At 47.5% G+C, this 18,811-nt stretch overlaps 1 protein-coding gene across 1 annotated transcript in view; it reads left to right on the forward strand.

The window, feature by feature from the left end:
* Positions 1–18,811, forward strand: part of pold1 (polymerase (DNA directed), delta 1, catalytic subunit) — a 232,159-nt gene that overhangs the window by 35,687 nt on the left and 177,661 nt on the right. The window contains exons 8-10 of the mRNA XM_078237250.1: positions 1,060–1,189; positions 4,097–4,263; positions 11,861–11,965. Coding sequence (XP_078093376.1) covers positions 1,060–1,189; positions 4,097–4,263; positions 11,861–11,965 — 402 coding nt within the window. The remainder of the gene's footprint in view (positions 1–1,059; positions 1,190–4,096; positions 4,264–11,860; positions 11,966–18,811) is intronic.

Consider the following 18,811-nt stretch of genomic DNA (forward strand, 5'->3'; position numbering starts at 1 on the left):
TTAGGACTGAGTTGAGGAGGAACTTCTTCACCCAAAGGGTTGTGAATCTGTGGAATTCCCTGCCCAGTGAAGCAGTTGAGGCTACCTCATTGAATGTTTTTAAGTCAAGGATGGATAAATTTTTGAACAGTAAAGGAATTAAGGGCTATGGTGAGCGGGCGGGTAAGTGGAGCTGAGTCCACAAAAAGATCAGCCATGATGTTATTGAATGGCGGAGCAGGCTCGAGGGGCCAGATGGCCTACTCCTGCTCCTAGTTCTTATGTTCATATTAAACCGGAGCACCTGGAAGAAACCCACGCAGATATGGGGAGAAGGTGCAAACTCCACAGAGATGGTGACTCGAGGCCGGAATTAAACCCGGGTCCCTGGCGCTGTGAGGCAGCAGCGCTAACCACTGTGCCACCATGCCGCCCCAAGTATGTGGGGCCTCACGATGGAACTGCATTCAATTCTCTACTGACATCCTTACATACGCCCTTCCCATCTGAATAACAATCCAGGCTAATGCTGTTTCTTTCAATTCCACCCCCATTGTTTTTTTTTCCTTGCTGTCAGTTTTTCTCTAATTATTCTGCTGTGAGGGGCATTGGAAGGCTTTGTAACACCAGCAGCAACCTACAAATGGATCGGATCCCAATTGGCATGCACTAAAAATCAAACCCAGGGACTATCTATTGGCTGCAGTCAATTTTCCCTCTAATTTCCTTCTCTATACATGGCTCGCTTCTCACACTGCATGCTCCCTTTAACATTGTAAGAAGTCTCACAGCACCAGGTTAAAGTCCAACGGGTTTATTTGGCAGCAAAAGCCACTAGCTTTCGGAGCGCTGCTCCTTCATCAGGTAAGTGGGATTTCAGTTCGCAAACAGAGCATATAAAGACTCAAACTCAAAGACTCATCGCTACCTTCTCGAGACATTTCAGCATGGGCAGTAAGTGCTGACCTCGCCAGCGATGCCCACACCCTGAAAATGAATGAAAAGGAAAGGTTGCACACCGGCCATTGCATTTGCTAACCAGACAGTCTCTGTCTCCAATTATTTTTCCGCGTTGTGCAGATGACTTTGGCACAGATCGAGGTGGACGTTGCCTGGACAGAATTCATCAGCCACCCTGCAGAAGGCGAGTGGCAGAAAATCCCTCCGCTCCGAGTGCTGAGCTTCGACATAGAGTGCGCCGGCAGGAAGGGTACGTTACATAAAATCAGCGGCCAAACATTCGCTCTTTACAAACCTCAGTTAAAAGGCTTCGAGTGAGTGGCATCAGCAAGGTGTATTTTCCTTCAGCTGCTGATATTGATTAGCACTGCTGCCTCCCAGCACCAGGGACCCGGGTTCGATTGCCGGCTTGGGTCACTGTCTGCGTGGAGTTTGCACCCTTTCCCCGTGTCTGCGTGGGTTTCCTCCGAGTGCTCCGGTTTCCTCCCACAGCCTGAAAGACGTGCTGGTTAGGGAGCATTGACACGAACAAGCGCCAGAGTGTGGCGACTGGGGGATTTTCACAGTAACTTCATTGCAGTGTTAATGTAAGCCTTACTCGTGACTAATAAATAAACTTTAAGTTTACTTTAACTCATCCCATTCTTGCACGCTGACCTTTTTGTCTGCTTCAGCGGAGAAAAACAGACCAGTGCATCTTTCTAAAAAGTTCTTTTTCCAAGTTCCTTTCCTCCTCTGGTACTGTCCGTGGGCTCCACTGGTGTTCAGGTGCCTTGCTGATGCAGCCATTCTTTCTCGTGTGTGTGTGTGTGCATGTGCGTGCAGCAGACTCACTGTCTCTTTAGGGGAATCACAGACACTCTGAATCTTTTTTTAAAGTTTGTTTATTTATTAGTCACAAGTAGGCTTACATTAACACTGCAATGAAGTTAATGTGAAAATCCCCCTAGTTGCCACACTCCGGCGCCTGTTCGGGTACACTGAGGGAGAATTTAGCACGGCCAATTCACCCTAACCCGCACGTCTTTCGGACTGTGGGAGGAAACCGGAGCACCCGGAGGAAACCCACGCAGACACGGGGAGAATGTGCAGACTCCGCACAGATAGTGACCCAAGGCTGGAATTGAACCCGGATCCCTGGCGCTGTGAGGCAGCAGTGCTAACCACTGTGCCGCCGTGCCGCCCCTTATCCTCACCCGGTGTTCACCAAAATGTGGTTTGCAGAACAGATGAGAAAGGGGAACCCTGGCCCATTTCCCAGTCCCAGTCTTCCCAACTCCAGTGTCAATTGTAGTTGTCCCCCCCCCCACCCATTGGCATCAACCTGAAAGCGATCCACCCACCCAGCACAGACTTGAGTTGAACTGAGAGAATCTGATTTGTGCGATTTAGTGCTTTTGAATAAATATTTTTGAATGAGGGCAAGAAGCGGGGCCAGGTGATAAAATCGATGCCTTTGTCCCTGTAATTTTTGGATTACTGTATTAAAGAGCTAACAGACAATGCTGACTGAATGACCTCTGTTTGTACCTTTACCAAGGTATGCTCAGATGTAGAACAGAGGCTTTTATTATGCAGCATGAAGGGGAAAAGAAAATGATTTGCATGAAAGAGTCCGTTCCACTGAGTTTGTTTTTCTTTGCATGCATTTGGGCTGCCTCTCTAATGCACGTTTTGCCTGATAAAAGAACGTGTAAAATGGTTCTTGTGTTAGAAAGGGACCCCCCCCCCCGCACTCGCCCCATTTCCAATTTGCCATGGCCTGCTGCTGTGTGTGGTCGTGGGTGTGTGTGTGGTCGTGGGTGTGTGTGTGGTCGTGGGTGTGTGTGTGGTCGTGGGTGTGTGTGTGGTCGTGGGTGTGTGTGTGTTCGTGGGTGTGTGTGTGTTCGTGGGTGTGTGTGTGTTCGTGGGTGTGTGTGTGTTCGTGGGTGTGTGTGTGTTCGTGGGTGTGTGTGTGTTCGTGGGTGTGTGTGTGTTCGTGTGTGTGTGTGTTCGTGTGTGTGTGTGTTCGTGTGTGTGTGTGTTCGTGTGTGTGTGTGTGTGTGTGTTCGTGTGTGTGTGTGTTCGTGTGTGTGTGTGTTCGTGGGTGTGTGTGTGGTCGTGGGTGTGTGTGTGGTCGTGGGTGTGTGTGTGGTCGTGGGTGTGTGTGTGTTCGTGTGTGTGTGTGTGTTCGTGTGTGTGTGTGTGTTCGTGTGTGTGTGTGTGTTCGTGTGTGTGTGTTCGTGTGTGTGTGTGTGTTCGTGTGTGTGTTCGTGTGTGTGTGTGTGTTCGTGTGTGTGTGTGTTCGTGTGTGTGTGTGTTCGTGTGTGTGTGTGTTCGTGTGTGTGTGTGTTCGCGCGCGTGCTTGCGTGGGGTGTGGGAGAGATGAACAGGACCGATCCATGATCTGTCACTCGACAGCTCTGTGAACAGTGTGAAAGATGATGTTCTGTTAGTTTTGGACTCCCAAGGGAATCAAAGGCATGCAGGGATATGACAGGAAAGTGGTACGGTTGGAGTTTTGCCATGGCCTTCTTGACTAATGGAGCAGGCCTGAGGGGACGTCTTCTCCTGCTCCTGTATCATACACTCTTAGAATGCAGGTCAATGTCTCTATCACAGCATTCTGTGTCACTGTGGATTACGACATCGCTGCATGAGGTTCCATCATGCAGCACGGGCACGGTGGCACAGTGGGTTAGCACTGCAGCACCAGGGACCCGGGCTCGATTCCTGGCTTGGGTCACTGTCTGTCCGGAGTGTGCACGTTCTCCCCGTGTCTGCGTGGGTTTCCTCCGGGTGCTCCGGTTTCCTGCCACAGTCCGAAAGACGTGCTGGTTAGGATGCATTGGCCGTGCTAAATCCTCCCTCAGTGTACCCAAACAGGCGTCGGAGTGTGACGACTAGGGGATTTTCACAGTAACTTCACTGCAGTGTTAATGTAAGCCTACTTGTGACACTAATAAATAAGCCTGAGAATGTTATCTCTTGAACCATGTAGTCAGATGATTTGTTAGATCCTACGAGAAATTTTAATGACTACTCGAGAATATTTGCTTTGTGGATATGGATCCTTGCTGTTGTCCCTCTTTACGGATGTGATATCAATGCAATAATTAAATAGTTATTCCTGGCTCCAGTTATCATTCTTTGAATTTTTGCTTTCCTTTTTCTTAAGGTATTTTTCCAGAGGCTGACAAGGACCCTGTGATACAGATTGCTAACATGGTGCTGCGACAGGGTGAAAAGGACCCCTTCATCCGTAATGTCTTCACCCTTCGATCTTGCGCCAGCATCGTGGGCTCACAGGTCCTGTGCTTTGAGAAGGAGGGCGAGCTGCTGAAGGTATTTGCAGTGGGACGGAAGGCGATGGTCGATACGTACACGTGCAGCCTCAGCACTGGGGTGTTGTGAATCGTTGGAGATCTGGGTCCGGATCTCAAGAGTCCTGTGATGAATTTTATTCTGCTGAGCTCAGCCCAAAGTGTAGTTTCCCTTTCCGAGAATGAAATTGCTGCTTTGTCCAAAAGGTTTTGCTGAAGTTGTAAGTTATCGTGAAGCCCATTTGACCGTATTGGGAGCACATTACATCCACATCTATTTTCCAGCAGATGTCACTGCTGGCCGTGTGAATTCTGAGTTATGTTTTCTCTGAAAGAAGTAGAACGACGCTTGTATTTATCTATCACCTCCGTATGTCATGAAGCGATTTCCTGGCAGCTAGTTTTTGAAATGCTGCAATTGTTGCCACCCGGGGCGGCACGGTGGTGAGCACTGCTGCCTCTCAGCGTCAGGGACCCCGGGTTCGATTCCCGGCTTGGGTCACTGTCTGTGCGGAGTCTGCACGTTCTCCCCGTGTCTGCGTGGGTTTCCTCCGGGTGCTCCGGTTTCCTCCCACGGCCCAAAGATGTGCGGGTTAGGTGGATTGGCCATGCCAAATTGTCCCTTAGTGTCAGCTGGTCATCACATCATTTTGTCATTGGTTAGGTTGATTGGCCATGCTAAATTACCACTTAGTGTCAGGGGGACTAGTAGGGTAAGTGAATGGGGTTACGGGGAGAGGGCGTGAGTGGGATTGTAGTCAGTGCAGACTCGATGGGCCGAACGGCCTCCTTCTGCAGTGTAGGGATTCTATGTTGTAATGTAGAAAATGCACAGCAGGTTTCACTAACAGCATTGAGATAATGGTCAGATAATCTGTTTTGTTGAAATTGGTTGAGGGATAAGTCTTGGCTGGACACTGCCCTGGCCCTCTTCGAATACTGCCATGGGATCTTTTACAACACAAACAGAAAATGCTGGAAAACCTCGGCAGGTCTGACAGCATCTGTGGAGAGAGAATCGAGCCAATGTTTCGAGTCTGAATGACCCTTCCTCACAGCTTCGTCAGGAATTTTCTATGTCCACCTGAGAGATATGGGTTGGGGGAATGATATGCGGTTTAATCTGCTATCCAAAAAGAGGCACCCCCAACTGCACAGCCCTTCCTCAGCACCGCATTGCTCTGTCAGCTTGACTTCTATGCTTTGAGTCACCAGAGCGAGACTTGAATGTGCAAAGTTTGGTCTCGCACAAGAGTGAGCTGTCACAGCGGACATTCAAAAGTGCCGAGACCAATTATATTTAACTCAGTACCATGCATTGAACCTGGCCGATTGGGGGTTAGCACTGCACTGGCTGGTGCCTATACCCTCTGAACTTTCACATGGTGGTCGGGTGGGGGTGGTGAAGGGAAAGGATTTACACCTTTTGCTCCTTGCAGCTTTGGTGCTATCCTACTATGCACTTGATAACAATGTATATATTTTTTAAACGTACTGATGGAGAACTGATTATGCATCCCCCCTTCCCCCTAAGAGGCAGACTCTAATGATGTGCGTTTTTGAGCAAAGAGATAAATTTATGTGAAGCCTTTTTTTAAATTTTTGCGGTTTTGTATCTCAAGCCTCTCCATTTTTAGCTCCAACCAGCCAGTATGTTAATCAGTCATAATTACACGGCGGGGGAGGCTGTTCCACGCTTGGCTGAGTGTACACACCCTCACCCTTGGTACTTTTGTTCCATTTGGGGGAGGGAGAGGGGCGGAGGGAAACTGGTCCGTTTCTTGGTCAGTATATTTTTGCTTCGGTGACTCTTGTTCTCGCTGCAGAACGTAAGGTAGCTTAGTCGCTGTGGACTAAGAACGTAAATTCAAATCTCGCCATGGCAAGCAGTGAAACGAGTCAGTAAATCTGGTAGTTTTGTGATCCCTCACAAAGTAAAAGATGGCCATAAAAGTTGTGTGGGATTGTTCACTAACCCTCTTTTAGGCGGGATTCTGACTTGGAGGCGTTCAGTCCTAATCCCGCAGTGGTAGCTTCGCTCCATTGGCTGCTCAGTCAAGCGCGTACAGCAAATGTCTGAACCTGCGGTTCCTCTCGTACCGAGCAGGTTTACTATTGCAACAACACTTTGTATCATCAGTAGATCGACCATCTTTGCCCGCTCTCACCTATTCGTGTTCAGTTCCGTACTACATAGTCAACCCTTGAAGAGGCTCAGCTGGGTAATTTACAGGTAATATCTGTGACCTTGCTTTTGCCCATATCCTCACACAAATATCACAAAATGGAGAGCCGTTTGCTTTTTATTGACCATATTAGTAACATGCTTCCTGATCGCTCCCAGGAAAAGTTCACACGGCTTCTCACATCGCAGGAAATTTGTATCGATTCAACAGCTAGTTAACGCACTCATTGGTTTTCCAGTGGAAGTAAGAACTGTTGCGGCCCCGCGAAGAATAGGTTTACTTTGCAATTGAAATACTTTTCCCTCCACTTCTTTTTCTCAGAAAATAAATTTGGATAAATGATTGTTTGAGTGACTCAAACAATTGGACACCATTTGATTTGATGCAAAACCGCTTGGGGCCCGGTCTCACTGGATTCCAGTCCCAGAAGGAGGGATGGGAGGGGGTGGTGTGATGGATGGCAGGAGCGGTGAGAGGGGGGTGTGATGGATGGGAGGGGGATGTGATGGATGGAAGGAGGGATGGGGGGGGGGTGATGGATGGGAGGTGGGGTGTGATTGATGGATGGGAGGAGGAATGGGGGGGTGTGATGGATGGGAGGGGGGGGTGTGATGGATGGGAGGGGGGGTGTGATTGATGGATGGGAGGAGGGAGTGTGATTGATGGATGGGAGGAGGGAGGGGGGGGATGTGATGGATGAAAGGAGGGAGGGGGTGTGATGGATGGGAGGAGGGATGGGGAGGTGTGATGGATGGGAGGGGGGGGGTGTGATGGATGGGAGGGGGGGGTGTGATGGATGGGAGGAGGGATGGGGGCGTGTGATGGATGGGAGGGGGGGTGTAATGGATGGGGGGGTGGTGTGATGGATGGGAGGAGGGATGGGGGCGTGTGATGGATGGATGGGAGGAGGGATGGGGGCGTGTGATGGATGGGAGGGGGAGTGTGATTAATGGAAGGAGGGATGGGAGGGGCGGTGATGTTTGGGGTCCGGGGAATAAAGATCAGCTAATCTTCCTACTTCTGTCAACGTGTCTTTTGACACCTGCGTGTAGTTGCCGTTTGTGAATGCTGGTGTGAAGGGCTGGTCCACAGCTACGACTACTATACTATCCTGTGGTTGGGGAAGGGGCACTTTTGGATTGGATGTTCTTCACGCCCTCTGTTCAGGATTAGGGTGAGCCAGCAGCCGAACCAAATCCTAGTTGTGATATTCAACTTAACCGGCTGGGACTGTTCCCCAGAAAAGAGAAGGCTGAGGGTGACCTGATAGCGCTTTGTAAAATTGAACTTGATGTGGAGATGCCGGCGTCGGACTGGGGTGGGCATAGTAAGAAGTCTCACAACACCAGGATAAAATCCAACAGGTTTATTTGGTAGCACGAGCTCTCTGAGCACTGCTCCTTCATCAGGGGTGAGTTACCTGATGAAGGAGCAGTGCCTCGAAAGCTCATGCTACCAAATAAACCTGTTGGACTTTAACCTGGTGTTGTGAGACGTCTTACTAAAATTGAATTCAAATGCCACTTAGCTGTGCCCTGGCTGTTTCATGGCTTTTGCTCTTGGGTCTGCAGTCCCAGCAGTGGCTGCCACTCCCAGTGATGCTGGTGGATCTGATGAGCTGCCAATCGTCAAATTGGCCGGCAGCGCTTCGAGGTTTAAAGTTTACTTATCAGTCACAAGTCGGCTTACGTTAACACTGCAATGAAGTTACCGTGAAAATCCTCTAGTTGCCACACTCCGGCGCTTGTTCAGGTACACTGAGGGAAAATTTAGTGTGGCCAATGCACCTGACCAGCGTGCCTTTGGACTATGGGAGGAAACCAGAGCACCCAGAGGAAACCCACGCAGACACGGGGAGAACATGCAAACTCCGCACAGACAGTGACCCAAGCCGGGAATCTAACCTGGGTCCTTGGTGCTGTGAGGCAGCAGTGCTAACCACTGTGCCGCCTCACTGGTTGGAATAGATAGACATGGAGAAAATATTTTGGCTTGTGAGGGAAACTCAAGACTAGGGACTATAAATAGGGCGGCACAATGGCACAGTGGTTAGCACTGCTGCTTCACAGCGCCAGGGACCCGGGTTCAATTCCCAGCTTGGGCCACTGTCTGTGTGGAGTTTGCACATTCTCCCCGTGTCTGCGTGGGTTTCCTCCGGGTGCTCCGGTTTCCTCCCACATTCTGAAAGACATGATGGTTAGGAGCATTTACCCGGACAGGCGCTGGACTGTGGCAACTAGAGGAATTTCACAGTAGCTTCATTGCAGTGTAAGCCTTACTTGTGACTAATAAATAAATATGAATGTAAAATGGTCGCAATAAATGCAGGTGAGAAATCAGTAGATACCCCTTGACCCAGAGAGAGAGGAGACTGCGGAACCTGCCACCACATGGAGAGGTTGAGGTAAGTAGCATTGAGGCATTTAAGGGGAAGCTGGATAAACGCATGAGGGAGAACGGAATAGAAAGTGGTGCTGATGGAGTGAGACGAAGTAGGATGGGAGGAATCTCATGTGGAACATATATGGCCATGGACCAGTTGGGCCCAATGGCTTGTTTCTATGCTGTAAAATGTGATGTGTTTATCATTCATTAATGAGATGGGTAGTTTTGCTGTGAAATCGCTCCAGTGTTACTGTACAGAGACATGCTCAAGTGAGTTTGAGCTACTGTCTCCGTTTTGTTGGATCCTGTTGGACCGTTTCCCATCCGTCAGCTGAGAAGCAATGCAGGCAGATGAGCTGCAAGCGTGTGAGTCAGGCTGCTTGGTGACTGCTGTCTATTCCTTCTCCCCCATGACCTTCCTGTTAAATCTCTCTTTGTACAATCATACCCCACGTACTTAGACAAAACAACTACTTCTGAAATGACTCCTCAGTACCGCCAGTCCTTTCAGTGATGAGTCCAGATGTATACCCGGTGCCTTTAGTTTTTGCGATGATGGTTTTAAATAGAGGGCGTACTGTGGTCTTAAACACTAATTACTCAGATGCCTGAACATTTATGAAGTAATTGTCACATTTATCCCACACCCTGGCTCTTAGAGCAGTAGACGGATGTTCTAAAATGTCAGGTGTGGCACCATGGCACAGTGGCTTGCACTGCTGCCTCACCGCGTCGGGGACCCGGGTTCGATTCCCAGCTTGGGTCGCTGTCTGTGTGGAGTTTGCATGTTCTCCCCATGCCTGCATGGGTTTCCTCCGGGTGCTCCAGTTTCCTCCCACAGTCCGAAAGAGGTGCTGGTTAGTTTAAAGATTATTAGGGAGCTTTTATCAAGCAAAGTTTATTTAAGAATACAGTTAACATGTATAGAAAGAAAATTCGGAATCCCTTTTACTATTTGCAAACAAGAAAAAAAAAACAACCATGATATTGTATAACCCTTGACAAACATATGAAATGTTCCAACCAAATTATCCTCAAACAAAACCCTTGCCGCAAGTTTAGCGCAGAAAATACGAATGTTCGCGTGATGCTGGAACTTAGTCCCTTGGTTGGATGCTGCAGTTCTCTTGATACACGCACAACAGGCAAGCTGGATGTCAGAACAGCTTCCCCAAACACCAGGGAGAGAGACTCTAGTTACTAGCTAGCAAACCGCCAACAGCAGACTTTCACTCCAGGAAGGCCAGGAGACCTGCTTCCAGCTAGCCAGTAGAATTTACAAGACCAGGGAGACAGAGAAAAAACCTGCCTGCCAAGTCGTAGGTAAAGATACCTCTGAGTCTATTCGTAGATCAAAATACTTTGGTTTACTTGCACAATTGTGGGAGACCGTCCAATGCCTAACATGGCCTCAGATGTCTCAGCAAATACAGGCTAAACACATACATTTATATCCCACCTTGCACGTACGCAGTTTCCCAGGCCTCACAGGTTCCCAGGCAGTTGCACATCTTCCTGTGTGAACCTTGCTGCCTTGGCGTTTACTTCACGGTTATCCCAAGGCCATGAGTGTTGTTGTTCTCTGTGAGCACTGGTGGGGCATCTTACTAACGTACAAAGTTACAGTCTTTATACAAACCAGTTAATTGGCATACAACAGTTTATATACGTTCGTAGGTACTTGTATAATGTATATCGGTACAGGTTATGATGAAGGTATCATTATACGTCACAAAAGGCCTAGATGTAGGCTTCCATTGTTACACAGCAATACATAATTAAAGAATACAAAATGACGGATTAGACACATTCTTGAACAGAAAAACACACAACAGCTGTTGCTCTTATCTGTTCTGGATACATGAGCATGAAAACACCCTAATGTAAACATGAGTTCTACAGTATTTCTCACACAAGCTCTAAATATCACAGAGGTCACTGTGACACTTCGAGTATTGAAGTTCATTAACCCATTCCCGACTTCATGCCACTTGACAACGAGGACAGCTTCTCACTTTAAACCAAAAATAAATCCTTGGATTTTTCTGGGGGGGGGAACCACCTGACTTTGACTTCTCAATCAATCTTTCCCCTCACAATGCAGGGTCATTAAGAAAAAATCCCAGAAAGTACCAGAGGTCCCGAGTAAAAATAAACAAAACCCCATTTAAGCCATTGAAGCAGCAATAAAAGGACTTCTACTAGACAGCCCGGCAACAATGAAACCAAAAGGCCTGCTTACAACTGCAGAGAACATGATTTTAAAAAACATTCTTAAAGATACACTAGCGTCACCATATATATATTTACAGGCTGAGTATCCTTTATCCAAACATCTCACGGCCAACTGTGTTTCGGGTTTCAGATAATTTTGGTTTTTGGATGCCGCATATAGGCCTAGGTCCAGCATTACTGTCGCCTGAGCTAAGACTAGCTGTAGTCTACAGTAAATAGCTAGAAAAGTAGGATTTACCATTGAATAATAAATACAGGGTACCTGTAATTTTGTTTTGACACGTTCACCCACAAGAATCACAAGACAAACCAGCCTCCCATCCATTGACTCTGTCTACACTTCCCGCTGCCTCGGCAAAGCGGCCAGCATAATTAAGGACCCCACGCACTCCGGACATTCTCTCTTCCATCTTCTTCCGTTGGGAAAAAGATACAAAAGTCTGAGGTCGTGCGCCAACCGACTCAAGAACAGCTTCTTCCCTGCTGCTGTCAGATTTTTGAATGGACCTACCTCACATTAAGTTGATCTTTTTCTACACCCTAGCTATGACTGTAACACTACGTTCTGCACTCTCTCCTTTCCTTCTCTATGATCGGTATGCTTTGTCTATATAGCACGCAAGAAACAATACTTTTCACTGTATGCTAATCCATGTGACAATAATAAATCAACTCAAACAGTGCAGACCAACAACTAGACTTCCCGTGCTAAAAGTCAAGGTTAAGAAAAATTCCGGTTTTGTGATGTGTTCGGTTTGCGGATAACCTGTATACAAAAGGCTTGTTAACATTAATATTTTTTCCTCTTGCTAGGCTTGGTCAGAGTTCATCCGCGTGGCTGATCCCGATATAATTACTGGATACAACATTCAGAACTTTGATTTGCCGTATCTGATCAACCGGGCACAAGCGCTGAAGGTAAATATGACATTGCATTATGAGCCACTTCTCTGCGCCTTCGTGTTTAATATGGATTTTAAGAGTGCATCTTCTCTAACCTGGTCCTAATTTTACATGACAAGTTAGGTTTTCTTGTCTTTGCAGCAGCTGAGGTTTCGCATCAGGTTTTTCCACCATGCGGCCATCCAAGTGGTGGCACAGTGGTTAGCACTGCTGCCTCACGGCGCTAAGGACCCGGGTTTGATTACGGCCTCGGGTCACTGTCTGTGTGGAGTCTGCACGTTCTCCCTGTGTCTGCGTGGGTTTACTCCAGGTGCTCCGATTTCCTCCCACAGTCCAAAGGTGTCCAGGCTAGGTGGATTTGTCATGCTAAGTTGCCCATTGTCCAAAGATGTGTAGGTTAGGGGGATTGTCTGTTGTAAGTTTGTATGTTTTCCCCCATATCTGTGTGGGCTTCCTCCCACAGTCCGAAGATGTGCAGGTTAAGTGAATTGGCCATGCCGAGATGCTCCTTAGTTTAAAGTTTATTAGTGGCACAAATAGGCTTACATTAACACTACAATGAAGTTTCTGTGAAAGTCCCCTAGTCGCCACACTCCGGCATCTGCTCAGGTACACAGAGGGAGAGTTTAGCACGGCCGATGCAGCTAACCAGCACGTCTTTCAGACTGTGGGAGGAAACCAGAGCACCCGGAGAAAACTCACGCAGACATGGGGAGAACGTGCAGACTCCGCACAGACAGTGACCCAAGCTGGAAATTGAAGCTGGGTCTCTTGTGCTGTGAGGCAGGAGTGCTAACCACTGTGTCGCCCTAAGTGTCCAAAGATGTGTAGGTTAGGTGGATTAGCCATTGTAAATGCATAGGGTAAGATGTTGTTTTGGACAGTCTGTGCAGATTCAATGGACTGAATGGCTTCCTTCCGCAATGTAGGGATTCTATGATTGTTATAATTCCGGTCAGAAGCTCCAAAGTGTTTTATGAAGTCTGACTGGATCATAAGTTTTGCAATTTGAATTTGGCTCAGGTAAGCATGCTATGTTTCACTTCAGGTATGATTCAAATGATCCACTCGGGAGCTTTTATCAAACAAAGTTTATTTAAGAATACAGTTAACATGTATAGAAAGAAAATTAGCAATAACTTTTACCAATTACAAACAAGAAAGAAAAACAACCACGATATTGTATAACCCTTAATAAATATATGAAATGTTCCAATCAACCAAACTTCCTTGAACAAAAACAGGTTTAGCACAGAAAATACAAATGCTCACGTGATGCTGTTAACCTTGTCCTTTGGTTGGATTGTGCAGTTTTCTTGATGCACACACACAAAAGCTTGAATTCAGAACAGCTTCCCAAAACACCAGGGAAGTGAGAGAGAGACACCAGCAGCAGGAATTGTCACTCCAGGAAGGCAAGACCTGCTTCCAGCTAGCCAGCAGAAGTTCTAATACCAGGGAGAGAGAGAGAGAGAGAGAAACACTGCTTTTCAGTCTGTTGTCCAAACCCCTTCTAAACTAAAACAGCAGGCCAATACTGAAAGTGAAACCTTGAATTCACTATGAAATAACAACTGTCCAAAACACATGACCTGCCTTGTCGTAAATTCCAAGCCAATGCATGAGGCCCAGATTAGAAAATAAATAAAACCCCATTTAAACCATTAAAGCAGCAATAATAGGTCAGACAGTCCGGCACTGGTTAACACTGTTGCCTCATAGCGCCGGGGACCCGGGTTCAATTCTCATCTTGGGTCACTGTCTGTGCAGAGGCTGCAAGTTCCCCCTGTGTCTGCGTGGGTTTCCTCCGGTTTCCTCCCACAGCCCGAAAGACGTGCTGATTAGGTGCATTGGTCACACTAAATTCTCACTCGATGTACCCGAACAGGCGCCGGAGTGTAGCGACTAGGGAGGATTTTCACAGTAACTCCATTGCAGTGTTAATGTAAGCCTACTTGTGTCTAATAAATAAACTTTTTTGAAAAACCCAAAGCTGCTAATTGCAGAGAACATGATTTTTAAAAAAAATAATTCTTGGAGGTACACTAGCATCACAAAATGATTAAGGGAGCTGAATATGGCTGTGTGACTCTGGGTTCCTGGAGTCTGGCCTAAACATTGAAAGTTAGAATTGAGGGCAATCATTGTTTATAGAGGAACTGAGAATCAGCTTTGAAACTTATCTTATTGTGCTGCAAGCCCTTCCCTCTTGCTCAGCTGAAAGGGGAGGTTTCAGCCTTTGCTGATGTCAGTTGTGAGCCGATCAATAAGTGGTGAGTAAGAGTAACATGATTTGTTCTTTCATTCTTAAATTACTAATTGAGCTTGTGACATTGTTCTACATTCCCAACCCAGTGACACACTTTCTCAGGACACCAATTTTTTTTAAAAATGTAGCGATGAGACGCTAATATAGGGGCGGCACAGTGGTTAGCACTGCTGCCTCACAGCGCCAGGGACCCGGGCTCGATTCCCAACTTGGGTCACTGTCTGTGTGGAGTCTGCACATTCTCCTCGTGTCTGCGTGGGTTTCCTCCGGGTGCCCCGGTTTCCTTCCACAGTCTGAAAGACGTGCTGGCGAGGTGCATTGACCCGAAAAGGCGACTAGTGTAAATGTAAGCCTTATTTGTGACTAAAAATAAACAAACTAAAGACACAACTGACTAATATAGGGGGAAACAGGAACAGAATGAACAGAAGTGGCTGACGGAAGAAATAGAATGGAAGGAGTGGAGGAGGGTGAGCTGTGAGGAGGATGCAGAGATGGTTCATCGTAATTTGGACAGGCTGAGTGTGTGGGCATCTGCGTGGCAGTATAATATGGATAAATGTGAGGTTATCCACTTTGATAGCAATAATAGGAAGGCAGATTATTACTTGGATGGGTGTAAATTGAAAGAGGTGGATACTCAACGAGACCTTGGAGTCCTCATGTATCAGCTGCTGAAAGTAAGCGCGCAGCTACAGCAGGTAGTAAAGAAGGCACATTGGCCTTCGTAGCGAGCGGACTTGAGTTTAGGGATAGGGATGGTTTGTTGCAATTATACAGGGTGTTGGTGAGGCCACATCTGGAGTATTGTGGGCAAGTTTGGTGTCCTTATCTGAAGAAGGATGTCTTTGCTATAGGGGGAGTACAGCGAAGATTTACCAGGCCGATTCCTGGGATGGCAGGTCTGTCATATGAGGAGAGGATTATATTCAGGGTGAGGATTATATTCATTGGAGTTTAGAAGAGTGAGAGGGGATCTCATAGAAACTTATAAAATTCCAACAGGATTAGACAGGGTAGATTCAGAAAGAATGTTCCCGATGGTGGGGGAGTCCAGAACTAGGGGTCATAGTTTGAGGATAAGGGGGAAACCTTTTAGAACTGAGGTGAGGAGAAATTTCTTCAACTAGAGGCTGACAATTGTGTGGAATTCACTACCACAGAAAGCAGTTGAGGCCAAAATGTTGTCTGATTTCAAGAAGAAATTAGATATAACTCTTGGGGCTAAAGGGATCAAGGGGTATGGGGGGGAAGGGGGATCAGGATATTGAATTTGATGATCAGCCATGATCAAAATGAATTGCTCCAAGGGCCGAATGGCCTACTCCTGCTTCCAATTTCTACGTTTCTATGAGTGTAAACACCAATGTTTCGGAGCTGTAAAATCTATGTAAAGGACAAACCTTTTATTTTTTCTCTTCGTACCACATGTTACCTGTGGTTGAGATGGAGGGCAGCTACCTAAGTCTCTGTCATTGCTATTCTTAAAAAGTTGCTAGGAGATATCAAAGCCTTGAAGCGGGTACAGGAAAGATTAACTACAGTGGCACCAAGGTGGAGAGATTGGAGAGAACAAAGAACAGTACAGCACAGGAAACAGGCCCTTCGGCCCTCCAAGCCTGTGCCGCTCCTTGGTCCAACTAGACCAATCGTTTGTATCCCTCCATTCCCAGGCTGCTCATGTGACTATCCAGGTAAGTCTTAAACGATGTCAGCGTGCCTGCCTCCACCACCCTACTTGGCAGCGCATTCCAGGCCCCCACCACCCTCTGTGTAAAAAACGTCCCTCTGATGTCTGAGTTATACTTCGCCCCTCTCAGCTTGAGCCCGTGACCCCTCGTGATCGTCACCTCCGACCTGGGAAAAAGCTTCCCACTGTTCACCCTATCTATACCCTTCATAATCTTGTATACCTCTATTAGATCTCCCCTCATTCTCCGTCTTTCCAAGGAGAACAACCCCAGTCTACCCAATCTCTCCTCATAGCTAAGACCCTCCATACCAGGCAACATCCTGGTCAACCTTCTCTGCACTCTCTCCAATGCCTCCACGTCCTTCTGGTAGTGCGGTGACCAGAACTGGACGCAGTACTCCAAATGTGGCCTAACCAGCGTTCTATACAGCTGCATCATCAGACTCCAGCTTTTATACTCTATACCCCGTCCTATAAAGGCAAGCATACCATATGCCTTCTTCACCACCTTCTCCACCTGTGTTGCCACCTTCAAGGATTTGTGGACTTGCACACCTAGGTCCCTCTGTGTTTCTATACTCCTGATGACTCTGCCATTTATTGTATAACTCCTCCCTACATTATTTCTTCCAAAATGCATCACTTCGCATTTATCCGGATTAAATTCCATCTGCCACCTCTCCGCCCAATTTTCCAGCCTATCTATATCCTGCTGTACTGCCCGACAATGCTCTTCGCTATCCGCAATTCCAGCCATCTTCGTGTCATCCGCAAACTTGCTGATTACACCAGTTACACCTTCTTCCAAATCATTTATATATATCACAAATAGCAGAGGTCCCAGTACAGAGCCCTGCGGAACACCACTGGTCACAGACCTCCAGCCGGAAAAAGACCCTTCGACCACTACCCTCTGTCTCCTATGGCCAAGCCAGTTCTCCACCCATCTAGCCACTTCTCCTTGTATCCCATGAGCCTTAACCTTCTTAACCAACCTGCCATGTGGGACTTTGTCAAATGCCTTACTGAAATCCATATAGTCAACATCCACGGCCCTTCCTTCATCAACCGTTTTTGTCACTTCCTCAAAAACCTCCACCAAATTTGTAAGGCACGACCTCCCTCTTACAAAACCATGCTGTCTGTCACTAATGAGATTGTTCCGTTCTAAATGCACATACATCCTGTCTCTAAGAATCCTCTCCAACAACTTCCCTACCACGGACGTCAAGCTCACCGGCCTATAATTTCCTGGGTTATCCCTGCTACCCTTCTTAAACAACGGGACCACATTCGCTATCCTCCAATCCTCAGGGACCTCACCCGTGTCCAAAGAAGCGACAAAGATTTCCGTCAGAGGCCCAGCAATTTCATCTCTCGTCTCCCTGAGCAGTCGAGGATAGATGCCATCAGGCCCTGGGGCTTTGTCAGTTTTAATGTTCCCTAAAAAACCTAACACTTCCTCTCTTGTAATGGAGATTTTCTCTAACGGGTCAACACCTCCCTCCGAGACACTCCCGGTTAACACGCCCCTCTCCTTCGTGAATACCGATGCAAAGTATTCATTTAGGATCTCCCCTATTCCCTTGGGTTCTAAGCATAATTCCCCTCCTTTGTCCCTGAGAGGTCCGATTTTCTCCCTGACAACTCTTTTGTTCCTAACATATGAATAGAATGCCTTAGGATTCTCCTTAATCCTGCCTGCCAAGAACATCTCGTGACCTCTTTTTGCCCTTCTAACTCCCCGTTTGAGTTCTTTCCTACTCTCTCTGTATTCCTCCAGAGCTCCATCTGTTTTCAGTTGCCTGGACTTAACGTACGCCTCCCTTTTCATTTTAATCAGATCCTCAATTTCCCTGGTTATCCATGGCTCTCGAATCCTACCTTTCCTATCTTTCCTTTTTACAGGCACATGCCTATCCTGCAGCCTTATCAATAGTTCCTTAAAAGACTCCCACATGCCAGACGCGGACTTACCCTCGAACATCCTCTCCCAATCAACATCCCCCAATTCCTGCCTAATCCGGCTATAGTCAGCCTTCCCCCAATTTAGCACCCTGCCCGTAGGACAGCACTCATCCTTGTCCATTACTATCCTAAAGTTAACAGAGTTGTGGTCACTATTTGCCACATGTTCCCCTACCGAAACTTTGACGACCTGACCGGGCTCATTTCCCAGAACTAGGTCCAGTATAGCCCCCTCTCTAGTCGGGCTATCTACATACTGTTCCAAAGAACCTTCCAGTACGCATTTTACAAATTCCTCCCCGTCCGGACCCCCAGCCCTAAGCACTTTCCAGTCTGTGCCAGGGAAATTAAAGTCCCCCACTACAACAACCCTATTTTTTCTGCACCTATCCAGAATCTCCTGACATATCCTTTCCTCCACTTCCCGTGGGCTGTTGGGTGGTCTGTAGTACACCCCCAGCATAGTGACTGCACCCTTCCTGTTTCTGATTTCCACCCACAGCGACTCAGTACATGACCCCTCTAAGTTGTCTACCCTCTGCACCGCGGTAATATGCTCCTTAACTAATATCGCTACTCCCCCACCTTTTTAGCCCCTCCTCTGTCTCGCCTAAAACACTTATACCCAGGAATATTCAGCTGCCAGTCCTGTCCTTCTTTTAACCAAGTTTCCGTCACCGCAACCACATCCAAATTCCGCATAAGCATTAAGGCCCTAAGTTCGTCTGTTTTACCCGTTACACTCCTCGCATTGAAGCAGATGCACTCCAGACCTCCAGGCCCAGTCGGGTCCTCCTCCTCCAGAGTGCCCCTCTTCTTAGCTAGCCTTGCCCTGGCCCCCAGCTCAACCCCAGCCTCAGTATTTACTGACCTACTGTTTTGTTCCCCACCCCCCTGCCACACTAGTTTAAATCCTGCCGAAACACTCTAG

The sequence above is a fragment of the Mustelus asterias genome, chromosome 21 (genome assembly GCF_964213995.1).
Source record: "Mustelus asterias chromosome 21, sMusAst1.hap1.1, whole genome shotgun sequence".
NCBI lineage: Eukaryota > Metazoa > Chordata > Chondrichthyes > Carcharhiniformes > Triakidae > Mustelus > Mustelus asterias.